We start from the raw sequence: 25,405 nt of genomic DNA, 5'->3' as shown, positions 1-25,405 counted from the left end.
ACTTATTAATATTCTGTGCTAAAGTGCTAAAAGGCTATCTTCTACACTGAAATTATAACATATGCATTGATGTTGTGTCTTCTTTTGTCATTGTTGTCATGGAGCCATTAGGAGAAGCAGATCCATTCTACAGCTTATCTTTATTCCAACACACTGTCGGCCTGTCACTGTATTTGCCTCTGGTAATATGCTCTCCTCATCTCCAAATACATCTATTTCTGCATCCCATTATAGCTTACAAGGAAATGGGGAAAAAAAACAGAATAGTCTGTAAGCGGCAGATATGCAGCGCTATCACTCTATCTACCAATGTCTTCAACAGAGGGGTCATTTCTCTCTGACAAAAGCAGGAGAGCGATACGTAGAGAGCGAGAGGGGTGAGGCTAAAGGATAATAGAACAGACACTGATTTAAAACAGGCAGCGCAAAAGGCACTCTCCTGGAGAAGGGCGCAAGCAAGGGGAAGATGGTGTGAAAATGACTCAAAACTGACAGAAAATGGTCAGAGTGACACAATTATGTAGTACTCATACTCTCCCAATCGTTTAAGGTAGTATTTTTGACAGTAGGAAAAAGAGACGGATTAAACTTGGAAGAATGTCATGTATTATTATAAGCTTGTGTCCAAACAGTAGTATTTCATGAATGTTGTCTGACTTTCCTCTGAACTTACTGCAACTGATTTGAAAGGTAGACAGCTTTCTAAAACAAGTGGTATCTAATTAAAAAAAAGAACTGCACTTTTTCACCCTCCTCATCTTTCAATACGAGCAGAGGTGGAAACACAAACCATCATTAACAGGCCTTAGAGCTACTTACAGAGCCAGATGCACGTGAGAGGAAAGGAGGCAATAAAGGGAAGGAGTGGGAAAGGGGCTGGCTGATAGTGATGGGCACTCTGGGGAGGAATGTGTCTCTTGGCTGGCGCAACACTTTCTCCTCAAGAGAAACCAGTATGTGCAAAGCTGTCTGTAGAAACATGTTTGTGTATATATATGTGTGCTTATGGGCGTGTGTCTTAATCAGTGTTGTGACACATCTCAGTTGGAAACATCATGTCACTCTAACAAGTGAAATCATTGTCAATTTCCTGTCACATCATCAAGGCTCAATCTTATGGTCTCACTGCGTGTGTGTGTGTGTGTGTGTGTGTGTGTATGTATGTATGTGTGTGTCTCTCTACTCATGGGTGCATCAGAACACCCATGAGTAGAGAAACCGTTCTCTATTGTTTGCCAGCTTGAGCTCATCCTTATCTCTTCTCCCAGGCTGCAGAGAGACCGACTCAATGTGTAAGTGTGTGTGTGTACTGTATGTGCAGTCCACTGTGAGTCCCCCATTGATAAGGCATGGTGCGACTCAACTCCCCTAATAAGCTTATTGGACCAAACTTCAGATCGATGCCACTGTCTGCTAGCTACTCTAAACTAAACCCTATTGTCTGCTGCAATGGGCCTTTTTCACGACGCAGCGGCTGTCGACAGGAGATAGATACAAACACGTGAGGCAAGAGAGACACACATTTACCTACAAATTTGTTTTCACACTCGGACATCTCCTGAGATGTAAAGTGCACCCAGTGTCCCCCACAGGAAGGGGGACTTTTTGTGATGCAAAACAATATTGGAGCTGGAAACACAGTTTGAAGTTAAACAGAAGGCAAATACGATGTATTTTAAGAGGCAACATAAAAGTAAAAATGCTTTATTTTATGGGTCCATATTTTTTTGCAGAAATTTCAAATAACTTCCGAGATGTTTCCTGGAGCAAACCATGTCAGTTGGTACTAATTAAAAGGAACCCAGACACAGTGTTCAGCTGGTACACTTTGGATGAATTCATTCTAATTAACTGCTAATGTAACCGAGAGACCTTCTAGTCCGAGCACTGCATGTCAGCCAAACATGCAAAATTCATCATTTTTATGAAGGCAACAGCTCAAACTCTTAACAAATTAATAATGAATGAGTATTTAAATTCCTATTTTCCCAATTATTCTTGCCAAAGTAAGGAAACTTTTAGGAGAAATGTTACTGACATGTAAAATGAAAGAACCAGCGTGTAGGATTTAGTGGTGTAGTTGCAGATTGCAACTCCCTCACTTCACCCTCCCTTTAACGCACAAAGGAGAAACTTCGGTGGCCACGAAATGTGTGAAGAACACAAACTGCCCTATCTAGAGCCAGTGTTTGGTTTGTCTGTTCTGGGCTACTGTAGATGGTAGCCTCCATCAAAGGTGACCTGCGGCATCTGCAGATATAAAGCGTCTCATTCCATGGTAACGAAAACATAACGATTCTTATTGTCAGGTGATTCTGAAATTCATTCATGAAAACATAGTTATGCATATTATATTCCATTTCTGCCAATAGAACGCCCTGAATGTTAAACACTGGACCCTAAAGTGTTGCCTAGAAAGAGTAGTGTCAAACAAACAATCCAACGAAAGAAAAGTGGCTAAAGACCTGCCATTTTGTTGAAAATAAGATGGATGTTTAGAAAAGCAATTCTATCAGTCATAAAGATAGCATCCTTTAAAACTAGCAGTGAGACTCCTGTACATCACAGAATCAGTAATAGTAAGTACCACTGACAGTTCCTCCATCCCTGGCAGTCCCAGGATCAGCACAACGGACAGTGCTCGTGACCCTCTTTCATGGAAATGATCCACCCTGAGCTGGAGGGAACCAGGAGGATGCTGATCTACTGATTGCCTTTCCATGTTATGTTCATGCTCACTGCTGGCCATGGTATTATTTTAATCTGCAAAGTTGTCAGTTAATTGTAGCCTTGCAGTGATTTAAACATCTAGATTGTCAGTCAGTCAGATAGAATTCACATTCATCTGAGCCCCTAACAACAATTCATTTAAAGTATAGAAAGGCTAGCAGTGAGCATTGCTTGCTTGTTGTTTAGAGAAACATCTTTCCTAAGTGTCTTGAGACGATTAAAAGAGCAGAATTATAAATTCCTGCCTCCGGTCAAATACGTGTTGATGCCAATTTTTTTCATTTTGTTCCTCTTAATACAGTTTCATGTCCCGTTTATTTTTTTCTGCTTTCTAAAATCCCACAAAACAGCCACACCATCACGTACCACATTCATACTCCTCATAGCTATTATGATCATAGGCCTTTTAAGGCAACTAGAGAGACTGTGTTTGGGGGTGACACTTGTTCTGGTACCAAAATAAATGTGGAGAAATGACTGCTTTTTGGCTCTTTGGTCATGTTAGCGTTATATGACAAGAGGATTAAAGCAGTCTGCTCCCTCCTTCTGTAAACCACTGAACTAAATATAAACTACACCACCAGAAAATAATGTTACTTATCTGCCAATAAGCCTGTGAAGTATACCTCTGACTGTATCATCTAGATAAGACCGCAGGTTTCGAGTGGAACCTCTATGCTGCTGTGTAGGGGAATAAATCACACCTCCATTAAAATGTCTGAGAGTATTGACTTAAATAATCCTTATAGAAAACAAGGCTGTGCAACAACTTTCCAAAGGAAAAGCAAAAAGCAAAATCGGACATCCACACTTTGTTTTTAAGGAAATGTAACAAAATAATAGGCAATTTCTTTCTGCCAAATCATCTTTGCCCAACCGCTGAAACTGCCAAATACAATAATATTTCTACTTACTGTAGTAGCTGAAAACAGCTTCATACATTTTTCATTGAAACTGCCATTCATTGAAGGCTATTTCCCATAGTGCCTTACAAAATACAGCGCAAAACATCTTTCATAAGGGTGGCGTAATCTAATCCAGCTCTTCGCAATGATACACCACAGTCGAACACATTTATTTAATCACTCTCCCTGGTGCAAGGTAAACAATAAAAAGCTGCATATGCGAGTGTGCTTTGCTCATTGTTCATATCCCAGTCAGCCTAAACAGTCATTATGCAGATGAAAGAGTAGAAGCTGTTGTGGTGTGGTCCAGTACGTCCCATAATATTGAGGATATTCGGCTTTCTCATAGTGAAAATTTAATTTGTTCTGAGCTCTACTCAGAAAAACATGGGTTTTATGACTTAAAAATAAATACAGGAGTTGTTTGGAACGCACCTTTGTGTGCCTAATTCAAGGCAGTAATAATTAATATATATTGGGGGGGACCAGCTATTGGTGTTACGGTGTATATACTGCCTCACATGACATTTTTAGTATGTGTGACAGAGAAAGTAACTCCCTGGTGGTTCAGAGGGTTTCTGGGTGATTGTCTTCTCTTTTAGTTAATATCTAATATTTACAAAATGACTCACCTGTCATAATCACCATTGCAAAGAGCCCTAACAGGGATCTTAAAGGCCTGCCACACTGGGTTCAATGTATTCTTCACCACCTCTGTCTTGTGGCAGATGGTAAACCTGCAGAGAGAGACGAGAAGAGGAGGAGAGAGTGAAAAAAAGGAAAAAGAGAGGAGGGAGAAAAAAGGTTTGTGGGGAGAGAGGGGAAAATAAAAAAGGCAAATGAGTGGGAGTAGAGAAAAAAGGGTGAGATTTAAGGAGTATGTGGTTGCAAAATACACATATGACTGGGGATTAAAAAGAAAACAATACAAGACACTTTCCACTAACTTTCCAGTAACTGAGAATAACAGTGGAAAGCTGTGGAAGCTACACTATTGCACACATGCACAAAAATACACACACAGGCACAAGCTGCAAAGAGGTAATTTCATTAGTCCCTTGGCTAGCAGGTGGACTTGGTATCTTCCGCCCTCAGAGCACAAGGTCTTATCTGACTTGTCACACACTGCAGGATGGAGAAAAGAGCCCATGGAGCTGGATCGAACACTTACACACACAGACGCACACATACACATACACATACAAATACCACAGCACTGCACTTCTTTAGTGCCTTCTGATTCCACTTACACATGCTCACATTCGTGCACGCATTGTGCACACATTTCCACATGTAATTCACACACATGCTTAAACAGGCAGCATGGCTTTTGATCTGAGGCAAATCAATGAAACCAATTTCCTTTGGATGCAGGGGAGGATTAAACCAAACATGAAAGGGGAGAAGGAAAGATGGAGGGTGAGTGAAGAGGGAAGGGAAGGGGGAGAGGGAACTCACGTGCCGTCCTCATTGCTCCTATAGAAGACGAGGAAGGGGTCGGATTTGCCGAAGAAATCCTTTTTGTCCAACTTGTTCCCGCAGAACTGCATCATCACGGATTCCTAATGAGCAGAGACAGGAAAAGACACAGAGAAACACAATAAGAACACATATAGAGAGCAAACCTTCTCAGTTAGAGAAATGTCAATTTAGGGGACAAATCCACTTACACATATACTTGGATATAAAGGATGCAATAAAAAGGAGTGTCTATGATCACATCTGCAGCCATTATTTCACTTTAAATCCAACTTTTTTTTGTAGATAGAATGATTTCTAGTTTACTGAGGCTATCTTCAGTCAAAAACTGAATGACAGACTGAAGCTGTCTTTTATTATTGTTCTATACTAGTTTTTCATTACTTAAAAGACTGTGTTTGACTGTGCAATAGAAACCCAAAAATGATTAAATGTGTGCTGAGGCTGAAAAAGGACAACAATGATGAACTATGAAAAAAAAATATTTTATCAACTGATTACAGATAAAGAGATATAGAAAAAGCCTTTCTCTTTTTTACCATCTGGCTGGGAGTTAATAAAAAAAAACTTACACCAACTATTCTAGTGGGGATTTTGTTGTTGTTAAAGTTTAATGAAATCTTAAAATATTCAAACAAAGGTCACAGGGGCATTAGCCTCTCACGCCACTTGAGCTCAAGTCTGTAAACACATCGTTTACACTGAAAATTCAGACCTACAGCTATTATGCCGCTAAAACCTCCAATACAAATGTCCTGTCCATATCTACAGAGGAAGCACCTTGAGAGATGAAATAACGACGATGTGTGACAGACAACCAGAGAAAGGAACAGATAGACAGACAGAGCTGATAGACATAGAAAAGACAGAGAAACACAACAGACATTAGAAAACAGAGACTTTTCAGGAAGGGTACGTCAGTCCTCACCCGGCAGTTGTTCAGCTCCTCGGCTTTCACGATAATGGTCCCGCATTTCTTCCCCTGAATGCCTCTGTACACATGACACAACATTGCAGAGGGTTAAGAGATCACAATCACATGCAGGTTATTTACATCTACCCTTCCTCCTACGTCTTCCAGCTACCGGATGACGTCTCATATTTCCTATAACTGGAATTACCATCTTAACTTCAGAACAGTGTGTACAATAGAAAGAGGAGTCAGTGAAAACATGAAGTGTGTTTGAGAACAACAATACACATCCCAGATGAAGTTCCAGGCTGGATGGCGACCTTCCCACAGCAGGAAGGGACCCTGCATGAGGGAAATCTCAGACTAATCCCAACCACGTATGCGTATTTGTGTCTGTTTATCAGTGCCTTGTTTGTTTACTCAGTGATGCTCCATTCTGGTGCCGTGGTGTATTGACCACAGGATATCAGGAATTAGTAAAAAGTGAGGTTTTTTTTCCCCTCAAGAAACCGACACAATCAGCCGTGTGACATTTTTAAGTAATTGCGGCTGATTACACGCTGGGAGGGTGGTTTTTTTTGTGTGTTAATGTATGAATATCATTACTCTGGTTTCAGTGAAAGTACAAAAATGCACTGCATAAGGGATGCACCCAGATTCTGATTATTGGTCATTACTTCAAACTATCTATTTTAATTAGTTTTTTCAAAGAAAGCGTAATAATTTAGGATGTTAAAGATGGAGCAGCTTAACTGGAGAGATTAGCTGTGACTGGGTAACATTATTGCCACCATATTTGGCTCATCAGTAAAGATGAAACATCAGGCACACTTTAAACGCTGCACTGCTCGTCCGATATGGCATTTTCATTTAATTTCTTTCAGAATTTGGCTTCAGATAACATTTCTCTGCTGTGCCTATCAATTTTGCTGATCCATATAAATGGTTCCAGCTGCTGATGAGGACTTCGGCTTAGTAAAATGTTGGGTACAGTCCAACATAACTCTTAAATGTGAAAGCGCATTATGAAGTAAGACTTACTGGAAATGTCATATTTATGGAGTACACCCACTCTGGTTAGGAAGAAATCTCATGGAAAGTTTTACTAATTCACACTGCCTCGAAACATTTTCCAAGATACAAAAGAAACACTGTTGAGCATGAGGTGTTTATGTTTAGGTGTGTGTCTGTGTGTGTGTGTGTGTGCGCCAAAGTATTCGGTTTGTATGTGGGTGTGTGTATGAGGGGACCTGCCTGCTGTTGGTAAGGGCAAGTGTGCTTGGAGGTGTGTTTTCACTATTTAAGTGGGTCCCTGCAGCTGTGGTAAAAGGTGGGGATAGGTGATGCAAGGGTGCGTGGGTGTGTATGTGTAAGCACTTTGTCTGAATAAACATCACAGTCTTGAATGTGAACTCAGTGACATCATTTAAAACACCTCCTCCTCCCATACAAACACACAAACACAAACACACACAGACATACAGGGTAATTTTAGTAAGACAGCAATTGTTTCTTTTAGTCTGTTCGGACGCAGACAAGGGCAGACTGTTAAGCGTCAGACTTGCATCCTCTCCTCTTTAACCAGTCCAACTCACACATTTACACACAGCTGTAATCTTTCATTTTCTTACTAGTAATCATATGCACAGATAGATTTTTATACCATTATTTATGGTACTGAACAAATGATTTCAGTTGGACCTCCTTTTAAGATGAATAGGTTTGCTGTGAAATATGATTTATAGTCATGTTATGTCATGTAGTTTATGTATTGAGAAACAACTCCAACTTATATCTTGGGAATGAGCAACACTTTCTTTAAACCTGCGTTTATTTGCTTTTGGCCATTTATTGGCTGTAAACACAAAATTGATACATTTCACCTAATGATATGACATTGACATGGCTAATGTGTTAGCAAAATGTGTTACAGTTACAATTATTGGGCAGACAAAGAATAACATTAGCATGAATTTGGAGTTCAGCAGTTTGGTGTTTCTGACCAACTGCTAAATTGAAGTCAAATATTCACCTTGTTTTTAGTTCTCTACCAGCTACTGAGGGGAATATTTAGTTCTTTAGCTGCTAAATGCTCCACTGTGTTCACCAGTTAGTCGCTAACTTTGTCTACTGTTTGGTGCTGGGTAGGTAGTGTACAGTAGATTTATTGGACCTTTTGAAATACGCTAAAAAAAAAACCTCTGAGTCAGGTTCTCTGTGGGCTCTGTGGACCCCTTGTCAATAAAAAAATATTCATGAGATTTAAATAGAAAGTTTAATAAAAAGTGTTTAATTATTTTATGTACCCGTCTTGTTTACATGTCAAAGGAATTCCCATGTTTTCATAAGTATACTGTTATGCATATTACACTGAGAAATATAAAACTTACTAGAAAAAGTTGAAATGCTTGTGTTCCTGTTAAGTTCTAAAAGTGTATTTTATATGTTTCATACTCCATCACGCGCATACAGTGATAGTGATGCATCTACTCCCATTACAAACCTCAGACCTGAATAAGTAGTTAGAGGAAGCTATCTGTGCGTGGGCGGAAGAGCACGACGACATAATTTGACATAACTTTTGAGAGGTCTTGCAATCCGACAAAGGGGCCTGTCATCTGATGAGCTCCGCTCTGAGAGACCCACCTGGCAGAAATCGACTCAGGCAGTCATTTAGACAGCCCAGAATTGGGGTCACGGACCTCTGCGTGAATGTAATTCAAGCCTCCTTTTACTGCAGCCCAAGGAACTGGGGAGGAAAGTGCTTTTGAAATGGCAGACTTATCAAAATGAAATAGATCCTGGAACTGATGCTTTGCATTGAAGAGCTGAGAGCTTTTTTTTTAAACTTGAAATAGCAATATCCTTTTCTCAGAAATCTGACGATGGGAAGAACAACTAAAATAACACCTTTTAGACCTTTTCTCTTTTATCCCTTTTTCTTATTTTCTTTCATTTCCAGACAGCACAGAGAGGTGGGTCAGAGGATTTGTATTCATTAGGTGTGTAAAATGAGTAAAATATATTCATAGATATATTCAGAGGAAGACTTATTGAGACAAATTAAGAATGAGACGGTGAGGAAAAAGCCAGGAAGAGTGATAGAAAGCAAGACAGGCCTAATTCCCCTGCCTGAAACAGCACATACAATCAAAGTTTCAGAGATCCACTGTAACCCTTAGCTTCTGGGACTGGAAAGGCAGAACATACTCCATTTGATTTCTTGCATGTGACTCCACTATTATCTAAAACCAGTATGATAAATTGTGTCTTTTTATGTGCAATGAGCAATCTACTTGCCTATGTGTATTATGTACAGTCTTTATATGCCAGTGACTAAATGAGATGAGCCTCAGAGGTTTTGCTGAATTTTTAAGGGTCTTCAGGTCTCCACAGTTTGGGAAGCTCTGCTCTAGAAGATATTATGTATACCAGGGCTGCACAATGAATCAAAATATTATCAAAATCACAATATGACCACGTGCAATATGCAAATCCCAGAAGATTTTCGATAAAGGTAAAATATATGACAAAAAAGCAGTATAATGAAGTATTGCAGTTCTGAAGAGATGGCTGGGCCTACAAATCTTGTAATCTTGTTGATTTAAGAAAACATGTTTTTAAGACCTTAAGAGCTTTTCAGAGAAATTTTAATTTGTGATGCAAAAATTATCATTCAAAACACTATTTGTGAATCATATAGCAATCCCATTACATCTTTCCGTATAGTGCAGCCCTATTGATACACAAGCATCAAGTATTTATATCATACCACAGGCATTTCATCTGACCCAAAATACCAGTAAAGTCCTCAAGAAATCCCAGTTAAGATTCCAACTGCAGTGACCTTCTGTATTTTAAGTAGTAGAGTAGTAAGTAGTAGAATCATTCTTGAGGGAGTTGAGGGAGCTGTTTTGCGGCACTGTGGGTGATATTATGTGAAATATTTACACGGGTATGCCCTTGGATTATCAAAATCCTCTCGTAAATTCTTTAACCATCCAGATGACTGACGGGAAGTATGCTTGTGCAAAGTGAAGTTGGGTAGACACTGTGTAAAAGTCTTATTTTGCACATTATTTTACTAGTATGTCCACACTGTGAAAGAAGAGGTTTTAAACTACAAAAAAAGCCCTTAATTCACAGCAAATACCATTTAGATTTTTGCACTTGGCTCCATCCACTTCATCCAGTATTCAACAATTTAACAATACCATTCAACAGCTCTCTCTGGTTCCTATTATTCACCTTTCAGCAAGGACCTCTTTTACATGCTCTCCTGCTTTTGCTCTTTTGGTCTATGGTTCAACAGTGGCAGCATTAAACATTGAGAGCAGCGTGTGTCAACAAGTGCAAAGTGGACACAAAAAGGTAGAGCCAATTAAAAATAATGAGCTGCGTGGGTTGTCAGTGTACCAGCGATATCAGCTACATATATCATCAGCCTTCATCAGAGCTAAACATAATGTTATTTCAGATCAGTGAAATTACAGTTCACCCTCAAGATCCATTCGCTTATGCTACTTTATATCCAAATACTTTTCAGAGGGAAATATCTTACATTTGACAGTGACAGATATTAGTCGCTTTACAGATTAGGATTTTACATACAAAACATGATTAGCTTGTAAAATATAATGCATTGTATTGTATACACAAATATATATGCGCATCGTATAAGTATACCACTTACAACAACTACATCAGTAAAATGCTACTTAAGTGTTAAACAATTGGTAATAAGTCTGGTATTGTTACTTTCACTTACAGTAGGTAAATGATCTGAATACTTAGACTACTTAGAATAAGGAAATGTGGTTACAACAACCTAAAAATGAAAAATGCATGAAAACACATGCTTGAGAATATAATTTTACTCACCAGTAACCCATGACATTAAAGTTAGTCTTTTTAGTATAAAATTCCCTCTTTGTGTGTCATTAGAAAGTGTCCCCATGCCTAGCTGCAGTGGAGGGACATCAACCAAAAGAGGGAATTTTATCCTAAAAAGAAAAACTTTGGAACATATCCACTTGATTTGACTCACCCAGACTACCGAAGCCTCAAATTAACTTCAGGTTAATCTTTGAGCACATTTTTACACCAAACAAGCACTGTGGATTTTTCAAACTGCAAAACCTGTTTCAGTGTACATAAAACTGTTGTTTTAAGACCAACTTGAAAAATTGTGAACCTATCCTTTAAAGACCAATTTCCATTACATCAAAATAAATAGGCTACAATTGGATACACTTGAAAGTCTGCTGTCCAACTCAGTCTGTAATGAGAACTCTAAAAGGGTCTTTAAGCCTGATTCAGTGGAATATGCATTCACGAAGATGCCACCACCAACATGGTGATAACATACTGTATAACACTAAGGGGAAATTCCATTACACGTAAAGCAAAGGGAGGCCACTGACTTGACTGGCAGGATGGCAGAAGGAGAAGCAAGTTTTTAGGAGCACAATAAAGACCAAAACTCTCTCTCAGTGTCTCTTTCCTATTGTTTCTCACCCTCAATGTCTCAATCATGTCATCTCACTGCAACAATATGCAGGAAGAAATTGTTTAAGACTCACAAACACGCACACACCCAAGACAAGCGCCCAGAATCCGTGTCGCTATGACAACTTTACTGAGCCGGGGCCTCACACTGCGGGATATCGAATGGGATTCCTCCGCTCGTTATATCCTCGAAATGCTTTCCCTCGCTCCGAGAGCCACTGTCATTATTCTGGCTGAGAGATCTGCCTTAAAATGATACGTGGGTGGTAACCGATGGGATTGCATAGTTACTGGATGTATAATGTATCTCACAGTCATCCCTTACGCACGCATGCATGCATACATGCACACAGATATGTGGTTTTAGACAAGAAGGACCAGCTCACAGCTCAGCTCTTTCTAAACTGTGCACTACAATTTAATTGTAAATCTAAGTCTAAATTGCCCCTCGGAAAATTAGTTTTCCCACCTCGCAAAAGACAAATTATGACAACATATGAGGAATGGCAACATATTGTTGTGCTGCAATCACTGTGAGTGTTTTAGTTATTTGCTGAAATCAAGCACTGGTGTAATGCCATTTATCACTCTATAAAAGAGAGAGAAAACATCACTCTAGATGTGAAAGAAGCCAGAAAATTGGGTCTTTAACTGTTATATTTCTATGTTTAGAAATGACTGCGAAGTGAATGAACTTAATGTGTGTTTTGAATGAAAATAAGATCTGAAAATTTTATATTTTATACAAGTTCATCCTCACTCTCAGGTAAATTGCTTTCCTCTCTTTAGTTTATTCATGACACAGAAAAGCACTCCAAAGTTGAGAAGTGCTTCAGGAATATCTCTGGCTCTCTCAATGCGTGAGTGTGTGTGTGTGTGTGTGTGTGTGTGTGTGTGTGTGTGAGTGTGTGTGTGTGTGTGTGCATGCGAGGAAACACTGTGAATCCTCTAATCAAGACACATGGATTTGCAATCAGCGTCTGGCAAGAGACGGGTAATTAAGTCTGGGCCACTTCTGGGCTGCAGTGTCACACACACACACACACACGCGCACACACACACACACGCACAAACAGGGGCTCATGCATACACACACACACTTTAGACACATGTCATTTTCATTATATTCCAGATGAAGGGAGAATACCTGAATGAGATATCAATTATAATTATAAAACCATGAGAATCCATCTATTCTTGGTCATGCCCTGACACACAGGCATACACAATCACACACTTTCTCCCCTAAAAGGAAACTCATAACCATAATTCTCTCCCACAAAAGGAACACTGACATCAAATCCATGTCACACCAGAAGCAGATAGAGTGTCTTTGTCTTCCCTTTACAAATCCTTACAATCAGGCTTATATTCACAGCTATCAGCCTTTGTGTGTGTGTGTCTGCCTTCTTGGCTCACTTGTATCTAAAATTGTAGCCCACTTGGCTCCTCCATAGTTTGCCTGGGCTCCTCCCTGACCCCGTACACACTTTAAATGAACACTGAAAGGCCGTGTTTGTGCGAACAAAAGAGGCAGAATGGGTGGCGAGTGTGAGAGGGACAAAGATAGAGACTTGGAGAGAAAAGAGAAGATTTAGTGCAAACTGCCTCACTGAATAATTCCTCTTGAAATTAACTCCAGCATCAGTACTTCAAGTGAAAATGTGACCAGTAATAAAATGCTAATTCACTGCAAAACGTCTCAGGTGGTGTTCACTAAACCTGAGTGCTCTCATGCAAATATAACCAAACAATGAGTCAAGGTAACATGTTCATGTATTTCTCAAGTTAAAAAGTCAACAGCCAAGGAATTTATTAGCTTCAGCATGCAGCACACTGAACTTGAACTTTTGTTAAAGTTACTTCAGAGGAGCCGAGCCTTTGGCAAAACTAATTATGAACGGTTTAAAGTCCAAATAAACTTAACTGCATTAGTCACCATTTAAAATCAAGCGAGTCCACATTGTAAAAGTGTATTTTGGGAAATGCATATATTCCATATTTGTTGTATTGCGGAGAGTTACATGAGCAGACTGATGCCATCTTCATAAATATGAAGCTATAACTAGCAGCCGGTTTGCTTGACTTAGCATAAAGACTGGAAACAGGGGGAACAGCTGGCTTGGCTCTGTCCAAAGGTAGGTTTGTTTGGTTGCCAGGTAAACTGCAGAGACTCCTGCCTAGCAAAGAAATAGTCCCCTGTGTCGTTTTTATAGAGGTCTCCCACTGTTTTCATGCTAAGCTGACCATCTCCCGGCTGTAGCTTCATATTTACCCTACAGATAAGAGAGTGGTATCAATTTTCTCAACTCTTAGCAAGATTTCCCAAACTGTCAAACTATTCCTTTAAACTGTGTTTTTTTTTTCTTTTGAAATTATTTTCAATTTCAAATTATTTTTCTAACCATGGATATCCCATATTAAATGTATTAGTAAAGTTGTGAACGGCTTACATTATATTAAACAGCACACAGCATACATTTTCACTTCTCTTGTTTATCAGTTTCCTGGTAATGAAAGGAGTATTACTGCAACAATTTTGTTATCTTCTTTATCTTTTCACATGTAAATGATTATAAAAACAAGCATCTGGTGTTTTTAGTGAGTGTTGTGATATAAAAATGTATGGCAATTAAGTTAGATCTTAAATTGAAACCATGAAATAAAATATTACACGTTATTTTTTGTAAGAGATGAATGCAGCTTTCCAACTAGAGAGTAGACAGAAATAACATCCCATAATGACTCTGTACTGGCCTTACGAGATGGCAGAACTTCCAAGAAAGGAAGAACTTGCAATAATAAAACTATTTTATGAATTATTGATGACTGAATGTTCATTGCAGGAAGTTAGTGGTCAAATGTAGAAGGGCAACAGACCAGCAGGACTGAGATTAATCAGACAACATAGATACATGTAATACATGTAGTGTATACACACACACACACACACGCACACTGCTGGTCAGCCAGGAGCCATGCATCACAGGATACTGTACTTGTCATTGTTTGCTTCCTGTTGCTCTCAGTCTCTCTCTTGCACACACACACACACACACACACACTCCTGAACGCCCACTGGAGTTTGATTGAACAATGTAATTAGCTGTAATTAGCACTCATTAAAATTGTTAAATGTCCTGTCGTGTCAGGCTGCAGGTGTGTGTCTGACGAAGTTACACACACACACACACACACACACACACACACACACACACACACACACACACACACACACACACAAGCTCAGCAAGACAAGGACTGTAGCAGCTGTGGCCTCTGCACCTTTGTTGTTAATAAATGTTGACAGCGTTTCCATTTCTGTACCATGTCAGTCAGTCATGACTTCTGTGAGAACAGGTCTATAAATGGTCCATATGACAATTATGGAATATATGAATCTATTAAAACATTTCAATTAATCATGATTTTTTTAGCTGCATATATTTGTAGTAATATGGCACAATATGTAAAGAGTGAATGTTCTCAGAGCCTGAAAGTACACAACTCCTGCGTTCTACTTGCACAGCCTCTACTTTCCTCAACTATGAAAGTACAGAGCTTCTATTTTCTACTATTCACACAACCTTTCCTACCAGATGCAAATACAATGCAATATTATTGCCGAGCCCTAGTGCAGTGCACATACATTTCAGCAGGACTGTCTAAACCACCCCAGTCTGAGACTGAGCAAAGAGTCTACACTGTATAAAAATAAAAATAATCCTGAGAATGAGTCAAGTCTTCTGAGACTAAGCACACAGTACTTCGACAATACAGTCTTTAACTTAGCATCATAACCTTAACCAAGCAAAACATACAGTACAATAAAATAAAATTAAAAAAACTAGACTCGCTCAACATTCAAGAACAACATATTTTATATTTAAATAAGTAGCATTAATGCATCCTATTCTGTGATCCTTCATGATTAAAATGACATTTTTAGACAATTTATGGCCTTAAAAAAAGTATGTGTGTGGCATCCGTGTGCGCTCGTGTGTGTGTGTGAGATCAAGAGTGGAGTGGAGGGAGGGGTTTCTTGAGTAGCACTTCAGGGTAGACAACATCGTTTTGCACTTTGGAGGGGTCCATGGTGCACATATCAGCATGTGCACACACACATACTGTACATGGACAAACAGGTGCTCCCTCCCTCCCTCCCTCCCTCCCTCTCTCCCTCTCTCCCCTCTCTCCCCTCCCTCCCTCCCTCTCTCTCCCCCCCTCCCCCCCCCCCCTCCCCTCCCTCCCTTTCTCTCTCCCTCCCCTCCCCTCCCCCTCTCTCTCTCTCCCCTCCCTCTCTCCCCTCCCCCCCTCCCCCTCCCCTCTCCCCCTCCCCCCTCCCTCCCTCCCCCCCCCCCCCCCTCCTCTCTCTCTTTCCCTCTGAGTGGGAAACCTGCCTCAGCAATCACCGTGGCGATTGATGCTCAAGTGGATGACAGCGAATATTGGGAGCGCACACAAAAAAGACACAAACACGCTCAGGTCCAACGCCCAGGTTGCCAGGTTGTTGACAATGTTCAGTGAAGAGATGCAAGTTTGGCTGTTATGTTCCCCCCACAGCCCCCTTTTTAGATCTCAAGGCTGATCTAGGTTTCAAATTGGATTAAAAAGACACAGTTGAAAGGAAGCCAAGAGGGCTTCAACCACGAGGGAGAGAAAATAAGTGAAGCCAAGGAGGCCGAAGGAGCAGCATCATGGATAAAAGTAGATGATGATGTATCCTAATTGAGGCTCCTAATGAATGATTTGGCAGCTGATCTTGATCAAAGTATTTTATGATATTTTAATAATTTAGTTATTATTAGTACACTATTAATTTTGTTATGTGTGTGCCCTGTATCACAGCTTTCTTCTAATGCAGTGTAAAATATCTGTGTGTAGAGAGTATCAGTATGGAACTGTTGTGGCAGGAAGATTTGGGCCAGCAGCAGCACTTCAGAGATGCGGTGCACCTGCAAAATGTCACTGAAATAGAGGCAAAGCGATATCTAAGCAATAAAACAGCTCCCTGTCAGAGCGGATATCTTTTCTGAAACTGCTGGCTGTTGGTTTGTGCTGCTCAGTGGATCACTTATTCAAACACTCAATGTGTTTTATAGAAGTGCACAGGGGCATTGTTGACAGCTGAAGCAGCTTGAGCACAAATGGTTTAAAATAAATGACTTAGATTCTGATCAATTAAAAATGCTCCAAATAGCACAGATATTTATCAGCTTAGGCATCTAATTTTAATGCCAAAACAATTTTTTAAATGCTGATATCCCTACATTAGCATTTAAAATAACCCCCTTAGTATTGCTTCAAAATATAACATTTAAAACCCTGAATGTCACACTCTGTTTGCACAAGAGAATGATTTTGATTCATGTGTTGATGTTAGTGTGCTGACAAATTATCTAATGCATCTGTCATTAATCTGAACTCCAGCACATCAGCAATGACAAATTAAAGATGAAAAGCCTTATTCATGGTTATCTGCTTTATGTAAATGTTTTACTCCCTGTAGATGGAGAATGGATGGATAACACACTTAGAGCCTGAAGCATTTTTCCCCAGATGGGAAACTGTTTCATACTGGTATTAAAAATTTCAGGTCACTCTGACAGCATTTATCCTAATGTGTGATGCATGTTATATTCAATTCAGTCTACTTTAGACAAATAAAAGGCTAAAAACTTGACTACAAACGAAAATTAATCTCTAAAGGTTTTAAATACAAATACTGCTGGCTGGCTTAAGCTATTATGTACAGCTGCTTCTTATTTATCATCATTTCCATTCACTTGTAACTTCAGATAACTTTGTGAACAGATGTACTGACAACTTGTACAACAACAACAGCGGCTTGTAAAAGCATAATTAGGGTCAAACACCAAAAAACAAATTACATACACGCGCAACAGATGGAGGTATTGAAATCTATATGTGCTGCTGCAGAGGACAGGCTGCCTAATGAGCCTTATGAACGCGATCAATGTAACAAGCTTCTTTGTGTGTGTATGAAGACCCACGAGTGTGTGGGAGTGCTTGCATGTGTATGTTTATTAAAAAACTGTAGGTGTGCACTGTTCCCCGACTTAGCTTCCCCACAAACAGAAGTCAGGAATACACCCTTGATACTGCTCAAGTCGCTCCAATAACCAGACAGCGGGTGTTCTTCAATACAGAGTTGGATCTACATATGTCACAGCTCTAAAGCGCTATACCTGACACCTCATACACATTTTTATCCACTGAACTGTAACTGTAGGATTTCCGTGTTTTGCTTATGGATATACCGCCTTTCACACTGTGTGTTAACAAGTTACCCTGTTATTCATTTACTGTTCAGAGAGCCAGGGGGATTTACAGCAGTCTCACAGATGGTGAGAGGCAGACTGTCATTTACCAAACTTCTTGGAGAAGGAAGGCAAGCTTCAAATAACAGCGCACATCTTTTTGTCTATAATTCTCCTGGAGTGTCATTATAATTTTTATAAATAAAAAAATATATATGTGAATATAATGCATAACAACTACATGTATAATGACTACTGAACACCTACGGCAGCCACCACAGCTATGCTTCTTCTGAATTTGAACATTATTTAGGGAGTATTCTGACATGTAGTCTTGTTGAGAGTTAGATGAGGAGATCAATACACTCTCATGTCTGTATACTAAATATGAAGCTACAGCCAGCTGGTGACTAGCTTAGCTTAGCAAAAAACCTGTAGAGCTAACTGACATGTTTTATCTCCCTTGTTTATCTGTACAAAAAAAAAGGAAATGTAATAACGACGAGTTGTGGTTTTAGCAGGGGTGTTAGTTATGTGCAGGAACTATTTTCTGGCTGGATGCAGTGACTTCCTTGAGTTTCCGATAGTTGCCTGGCAACCTCATGGTGACAACAAGACTTCAGGAAGTCACTGCTCCTGGCTAAGAAATATTGTCAGTATGCAATCAAATTGAAATGTTTATATTTATGTTTTTGTATGGATTAAACAAATATAGCAGATGTAACGTGCTATTTAGTTAACTTTAAAGTAGTTAAAGTCAGGCACAAGTGGTAGAAAGCCTTCATAAATACAGAGAACAATCTTTGTGTAATAACTGCAGGTGTAAAAAATACATACAGAGTACATACACACGCACATACAGATACAGTAACTCCCTGTCAGCCCACTGTGTACTAAATAGGGAAAAGCATCCCTGACAGTTCTGACAATCATTTAATTTAATTTGCTGTAACCATCAATCAGCATTGGTCAGATAATTACTGAAATCTTGGCACACTCCCACCTATGGGCACACCTACTCACCCAAGAGCTTTTTCCGAGCGACTGCCCAACGATCCAACCACCTCGCCCAGAGTAAAGTAGGCCTGGCCCAGAAAATCCTGCAGAGGTAGAGAAAGAGAGAGATTTATTTAAAAAAAACACATCCAACTGAAACACACAAAACACAAAACAAAAAACAAAACTTGACATAAAATTACTCACAGCCATAGAGAAACAAAAATGACCCTCGTCCCTGATCTTTACAGAGCCCACCCTGCAGGGCCAAACCCTTTCAAATACCTCCATGTCCCCTTTGACAGATAATATAACAAGTAGATTGAGCCTTCCTCCCACCAGCCCTCACACCTGCCCCACTCTGCTCCCTTGCCACTTTCCTTTTAAATTAAATCGCCATCGCATAATGAAACTTTACAGCTGATACTGACAGAAAGGTAGAGAGATGGAGCGTACATACACGAAAGAAATCTATGTGCATCAGCATAAAACGCAATTAGCTTACTCAGTGTAAAACGTAAAAAAACAAGGATGCAAAACAACTACTGTAACACACAAACTATGTCAGAACCATCTTCTCTGATTGAATGAAAGCTATTAGAGAAACATGCTATCTCGATCCCTCTTTCCCCGGGGGGCATACTGGTGAGACTTTTTGTCATTATTGGACACTGTCTCTAATATCTGACTGGATCAGCTCCAAGCAGCACTTACATAATGGCTTCTCTTTGCTCCATTGATTAGACTCTTCTGTTATTCTCTATCCATCTGCCCAGCTTCATGTCGGTCTGTCTAGCTCATTTATCTCGACATGCAGACGGTCACGTGACTTTAATTTGTCATTTGTATTGGCCACAATAAGTGTTGAAATAATATTTGTTTTATTTTATGATATTTTCCACTGTCTATGATGTAGGGGCTGAGCAGTAAAGTCACAAATCACCTAGCAACTGCGGCTATTGCCAGCATGAGGTCCATTGGAGAATTGGCTGTGTGCAGCTAATGACTAAATATATAACAGCATGGGATGAAAAAAATATAAATAATATAATATAATGTCATAAAAACGATAGTTGTGTGGGTGTCGCTCCATTCAGTAATGTTCCAGAAAAATCGACTGTTTGATAGGTGTGAATGAGATCCACCGTGGAGGAGGAGTTCAGGGGGAATGTGAGAAGATACATATAGATGGTTAATAAACATAATTGATACGACTTTTAAAGAGAATATACAGGGGCTCAATACTAATGCTTCTCATCCATGAGTAGCAGAGCTGGAAACTGATTAACTCCAAAATTGGATTCAACAGGTTGGATGCTAGGCTAATCTGACCGAGCAGGGTGATGCCTAAAGTCTGGATGATGCTGCTCTTTGAGAAGTCCTTTCTGATGTCACTCTTTATAAAGGGTTTACAAGATGTAATAATTGCTAAAAGGACAAGTTAGACATTTTGGGAAATGTGCTTATTTGCTTTGTTGTTGAGAGTTAGATGAGAAGACTGACACCACTCTTACATCTACACATTAAACATGTAGCTACCACCAGAAGCTAGCTAACTTAGCTTAGCACAAAGACTGATAGCCCGGAAACAGCTGTCCAAAGGTGACATAATCTGCCAGCAGCAGCTCTAAAAGTTCACTAATTAACACTATATATGTCATTTGTTTGTTATTTGTCCACACAAAAAAACTCAATACACGATAAGTGCTGGGTTATGTGTCGGACTATTTGTTGGACGAGCGCAGTGACTTCCTAGAGCCTTTTCCTTTTTGTACAGATAAGGCAAGGGAGGAGATTTGTATTAGTTAACACTGAGCCAGGTTAGCGGTTTCCCCCTGCTTCCAGTCTTTATGCAAAGCCAAGCTAACATTCTCCGATCTGTAGCTTCACATTCAATTCATTTCCGCTTGTTTCCAGTGTTTGCACCAAGCTAAATTAGCTGGCTGCTGGTGGCAGCTTCATATTTACAGTACAGACACAAGAGTGGTATCAATCTTCTCACATAACTCTTGGCAAGGAAGCAAATAAGTGTATTTCTCATAATGTCAAGCTTTTTCTTCACTGGTTCATAATTAATTTACTAATGCTTCATAAATCAGTTAGATATCAGTGCAGATTCCCTGCAGGGATTTCCAGAAGTAAATGGTCCATTAGAGGGAACTGTAACTGAATTAAACAGATCAAAAGAAAAGTTTCCTGCTGGAGGATTTTTTTCACAACTTGGCAACCCAAAAGTCATTCTTGCTTATAACTGATTTATAAAGCATTAGTAAATTATCCATTACCTATTATCAATGACATTAGCTACAACTGTCAAACCCTCTATAAAAAAGGTGGCTAATTAGATTGTGTTCAAAATCTATGTGCATATAGAGATAGGAATTAATGTGATCTCATGAACAGAACAGCGTGTCTCATCTCTCCCCTACTCTCCCGACCTGTCCCTCAATATTCCACACTCGTTCTCACCCGATTCCCAGCTGAGCCTGCAGCCTACAGCTCCCATGTTAAAACACCATCTAATGGATTGGCTCTCTGGTTCGTCCCCCCTGAGACCTGGATCGAGGCTGGTACACTGCCTCCGAGCCAACATGCCTGCCTCTCTCTCTCTCTTGTATGAGATTATTGATTATAAGAAAGTGAAGCAAGGGGGAGGAAAGACGGAGGGAGAGGGAAGGAAATGCGAAATGAAAAGACCGAGAAAGAGCGAAAATGAGAGAACGGGGGCATGGCAATCAAATGAAAAGAAAAGGTGACAGAATGCCACAGTGAGAGGGAAAGACAAGGAAAGCAAAAGAGGATTGGATTGCACCTACAGAGACAAAAAAAAGTGAGGAGAGAAACATCCTGAGGGGAAACTAAGAGGGAATAAATGTGCGTTTAGGAGACTGGGAGCATTTCTCACTGTAGTATTCAATTCTTCTACGCTTCATGTTGCTGATGGAATAAATGCCAGCAGTGCATTTGCTTGCTTTCATTCAGCGATCTTAAAACTGCAACTCTAAAAACCAAAGCTCACTATGAATTATTGCTGGAGGTGCAGAGCAGATGATGACCATGAGACAGCCTCGCAGCTAGATGGGGCTGCTCGTAATAATTTAGAAGAGACGGATGTAATAATACCTGTCACATCATGTGGCATGAAAACATGACCCTGACATATACCTTGAAATCAAAGCTAGCTAACTTCCTTCACTTTCTCTTCATACTGTATGTTCATGTCACTTTTCTATGCTAAAGGCAAATACACTGTGTATAACCCATGATTTCAAACTTCTTGCTTGTTATGATCTCAAAGACTTGACAGGGGCTTTAATCCTTCCAGAGTAAATTTTTTGACAAAATGGAAATTGTTCTAAAACCAAAGCACCTGAACAAATTACAAACAATGTATTTGGAAAAATCAGTTAAAAGCTCAGATTTATGTTTGCCTGAGATAGATTACCTATCTCTGGCAAGATTCACGTCTCTGCAATTGCCTTGAGTGTGAGAAATCAATAAAAACATCATGGTATACTATATACACAAAAATAATCTAAAGTATATATTTTTTGTAGTTAGAGGTCTAAATATGACACACCATCACCAAATCAATATGACTGTAATGTTTTGCATTGCATTGCACCGTTCAGTCAGATGCCACTTAATGATACTGCAGGGCAGTTGGCTGTGATGGAGCATAACGGCAAAAAAAAATCCACTTCCTGTGATTCTACAGCCAGCTACATGGGACTTTTATGAAAGTGCGGAAAATACAAGCCTTGTGTTCTGTGCCTCCACAGAGCCCCTCAATTACACCTATTACATTTATTCCCCTGAGGTCATGAAATGGCTCGATGAAAAAATACCAGGGAAAAATAAATACAATTTTTAGGGTAGCTGTTGACATAGATAGACAGGTAGTTTACAGTCACATAACTGGGGGAACAGGACTTTATTTGTTTATCCAAACCAGATGCCCACAGACAGGGCAAGAATTGTTTTTTATTTGATTCATTTTTTTTTATGTTTTGCTATATTCCACTTATACAAGATCATTCACTTACTCGGCTTAGCTTTGTAAGTCTAAAGTAGCAGTCGTTCATCTCCAGTGGACAGCAAACGAACATTAGCACTGTAGCATTATTATCGCCCTAGGACACAAAGCATGTCTGCTGTTGTATCGTTGCGAATTATGTTCAATTCTGTAAAATATAAAGAAAGCAGTTGGAAAAAGGAAAGTCTTCCATTTGCGGGTTTTTAATAGCACTGTAGGCCATTACAGACAAATGGAGACATTTGGATTGAAATGTATCAAATATAACATACTCCTCCTTAAAGCCTCAAGTCACACATTTCCCATCTCCAACCGTTTCTTCCAATTACCCCCACCTATTTCCATTTGTTTATGACACAAATGGCACCACTCTAGGAAGTCATGTGACCGTGTGTCTATGTCATAAGATATGTGGGCGGACTGGTTGGGCTGGACACTGAAGAGCAAACACTGATAAGAGCTCTGGGCCGGAGTAGGTCGGCTTGGGTCAAAGCATCAGTGTGGTTGTCTGCAGCTCTGCTCAGTGGCAGACTGGGACACAAAAGTGTGTGAGTGTATCTTGAAATTTGTTTTTTTTACAGACATACACACTCACACAAATACATATTGTATATACACAGTTCTCTCTTCCAGCTGGTGGCCAACTGCTAAATAGACAGCTGAAGCCATGCTTGACTGCACACTGCCTATTACGGACACTGAAGCTATAAATGTAAATTTCCAGGTAACAGCCGGAGTTTATCAGCAGACAGTTACGTGAGCATGATTTTTGGTGCTGTTGTATTTTTATTGTCGCTATTATTTCCTTGTATTAGACAGTGACAGTCCAGGTCAGTATTGGCTACAACCACAGCAAACACCTGCCTAAACAAGTCTCAGATATCAATGAAAAGCCGATTTCCTGAAAACAGGCATGTGTACACAAGATTACCGACACAGACCTTCAGGATACACATATGCTGTGCAGCTCAGTGATAGATTTGTCGATTTAAACAGCCATTTTGTGGCACGATAACTGTATCAACTCGGAACGAAAAGTTAGATAGTTGGGGAAACTACAAGGAGTTATGCACTGGACTAATTAGCTAATGTTAGGTATAACCAGCGTCATTGAGAAGGGCTAAGATTAACCCTCTCTCAACATAGTTCTGGGTATAACTTAGTCACAGACTGTCGTTTCAACATGTGTACGTCTAAAACTGAGGGTGTGGAACTGCTGGGTCTAGGACTGCAGGGGCTCTCTGGCTCTGCAGGGGGATGTTTCTCAGCTTTCTCGAGAACCGCCCATCCTAACTACTTCACATTCAACACTGTGCTTCCTTGGCTCCTCAGCAATATAACCACAAACTGTGAAGTTGATCGAATGAACAGTCAGCAAAAAAATCGAAAGACAGACAGACAGACAGAGACAGACAGAGACAGACAGACAGACAGACAGACAGACAGACAGACAAAGACTCCTTCGTTTTACTTTGATAATCCCCATGATGCAGAAGGCAGGACACAGCTATTATTGTTTGCCAGCAAAGACAAGTTATCGCATTGTTGTTGTTAATTACCGTTATGCTAATCACTGCTATCAATGCAAAAAAGCAGGGTGGACAGGGGTAATCAATGTTTATTTAATTTCTAAATTAACTACTGGCCGTTCAGGGAATGTGCTATTACAGTAGAGGATAAATACACTCATTGCAATGGCCAGATTACTGTTATGTGGCTGAAATGAGGCTAATGGGAGGTAATAGAAAAGGACAGCAATCATTCTCACAGAATGAAATCAGCGAAAGTTTGCAGATATAAAAAAAAATAAATGCAAACATACATGCCTAAATGTGCGCGCAGAAACACACCTAATCAAGTTTTGGTACTCACGTGTTTTGACAGGTTGGCACTCTTCGAGTCAACATCATACCTATAGAAAAAAGGAAAATAGAGCGAGAGTCAATGCATTAGGAAGCGATGGAGGGTGACAGGAGCTCAGCTGGGAACACGACAGGGATTACAGACAGAGTAAATCAGTAATGGGGCCAAGCAGCTTGTCACCAACGATCTCACCAGAGGCTCGGGGTATTCCACTTCCCAGCATCACAGGCTCACAGGCATCCTCCATTAAACTGACACTAAATGGACTAATTGGCAGTCATACACATGATTGTGAGAGTAAACGTGTTTGTGCATGTGAGAAAAAGACAAGGACAAAGCGAGAAACACGGCGCTAGTGAGTAAATAAGCGATTGTACTCCTTTGTGTATCCATCTCTGCTCATTAGTGTGAGTTACAGTGAGCTATTATGTTATTTTTTTAAAATACAGTATGTGTGGATATTAGTCGAACTTTGTATTGCTCCATTCCACCTGCTCATAAATACAAGACCTGCAGAGATATAAATTTGTCCAGAAATGGCCCCTCCCGTGCAGAGGCTACTCTAAAGAATGGGAAGCAATCAGACAAGCCATTCACTCAGAAATTTGAGGTCATTTCACAGCTCAGGTCATTTCACCCACCACTAAAAATGGATTGCCCTTTGCTGGGTAATTGTTTGGGGGAGAAATGAGGA

At 39.9% G+C, this 25,405-nt stretch overlaps 1 protein-coding gene across 1 annotated transcript in view; it reads right to left on the bottom strand.

The window, feature by feature from the left end:
* The window catches only part of LOC127358628 (copine-8), an 84,139-nt gene that overhangs the window by 29,400 nt on the left and 29,334 nt on the right, over positions 1 to 25,405 (bottom strand). The window contains exons 5-9 of the mRNA XM_051391874.1: positions 24,721 to 24,760; positions 18,840 to 18,916; positions 6,043 to 6,106; positions 5,094 to 5,197; positions 4,268 to 4,372 (exon numbers count right to left, since the gene is read on the bottom strand). Coding sequence (XP_051247834.1) covers positions 4,268 to 4,372; positions 5,094 to 5,197; positions 6,043 to 6,106; positions 18,840 to 18,916; positions 24,721 to 24,760 — 390 coding nt within the window. The remainder of the gene's footprint in view (positions 1 to 4,267; positions 4,373 to 5,093; positions 5,198 to 6,042; positions 6,107 to 18,839; positions 18,917 to 24,720; positions 24,761 to 25,405) is intronic.

The sequence above is a fragment of the Dicentrarchus labrax genome, unplaced genomic scaffold (assembly GCF_905237075.1).
Source record: "Dicentrarchus labrax unplaced genomic scaffold, dlabrax2021, whole genome shotgun sequence".
Lineage (NCBI taxonomy): Eukaryota > Metazoa > Chordata > Actinopteri > Moronidae > Dicentrarchus > Dicentrarchus labrax.
The sequence above is the reverse complement of the archived record's forward strand: the minus strand, read 5'-3'. Positions and strand labels throughout refer to the sequence as shown.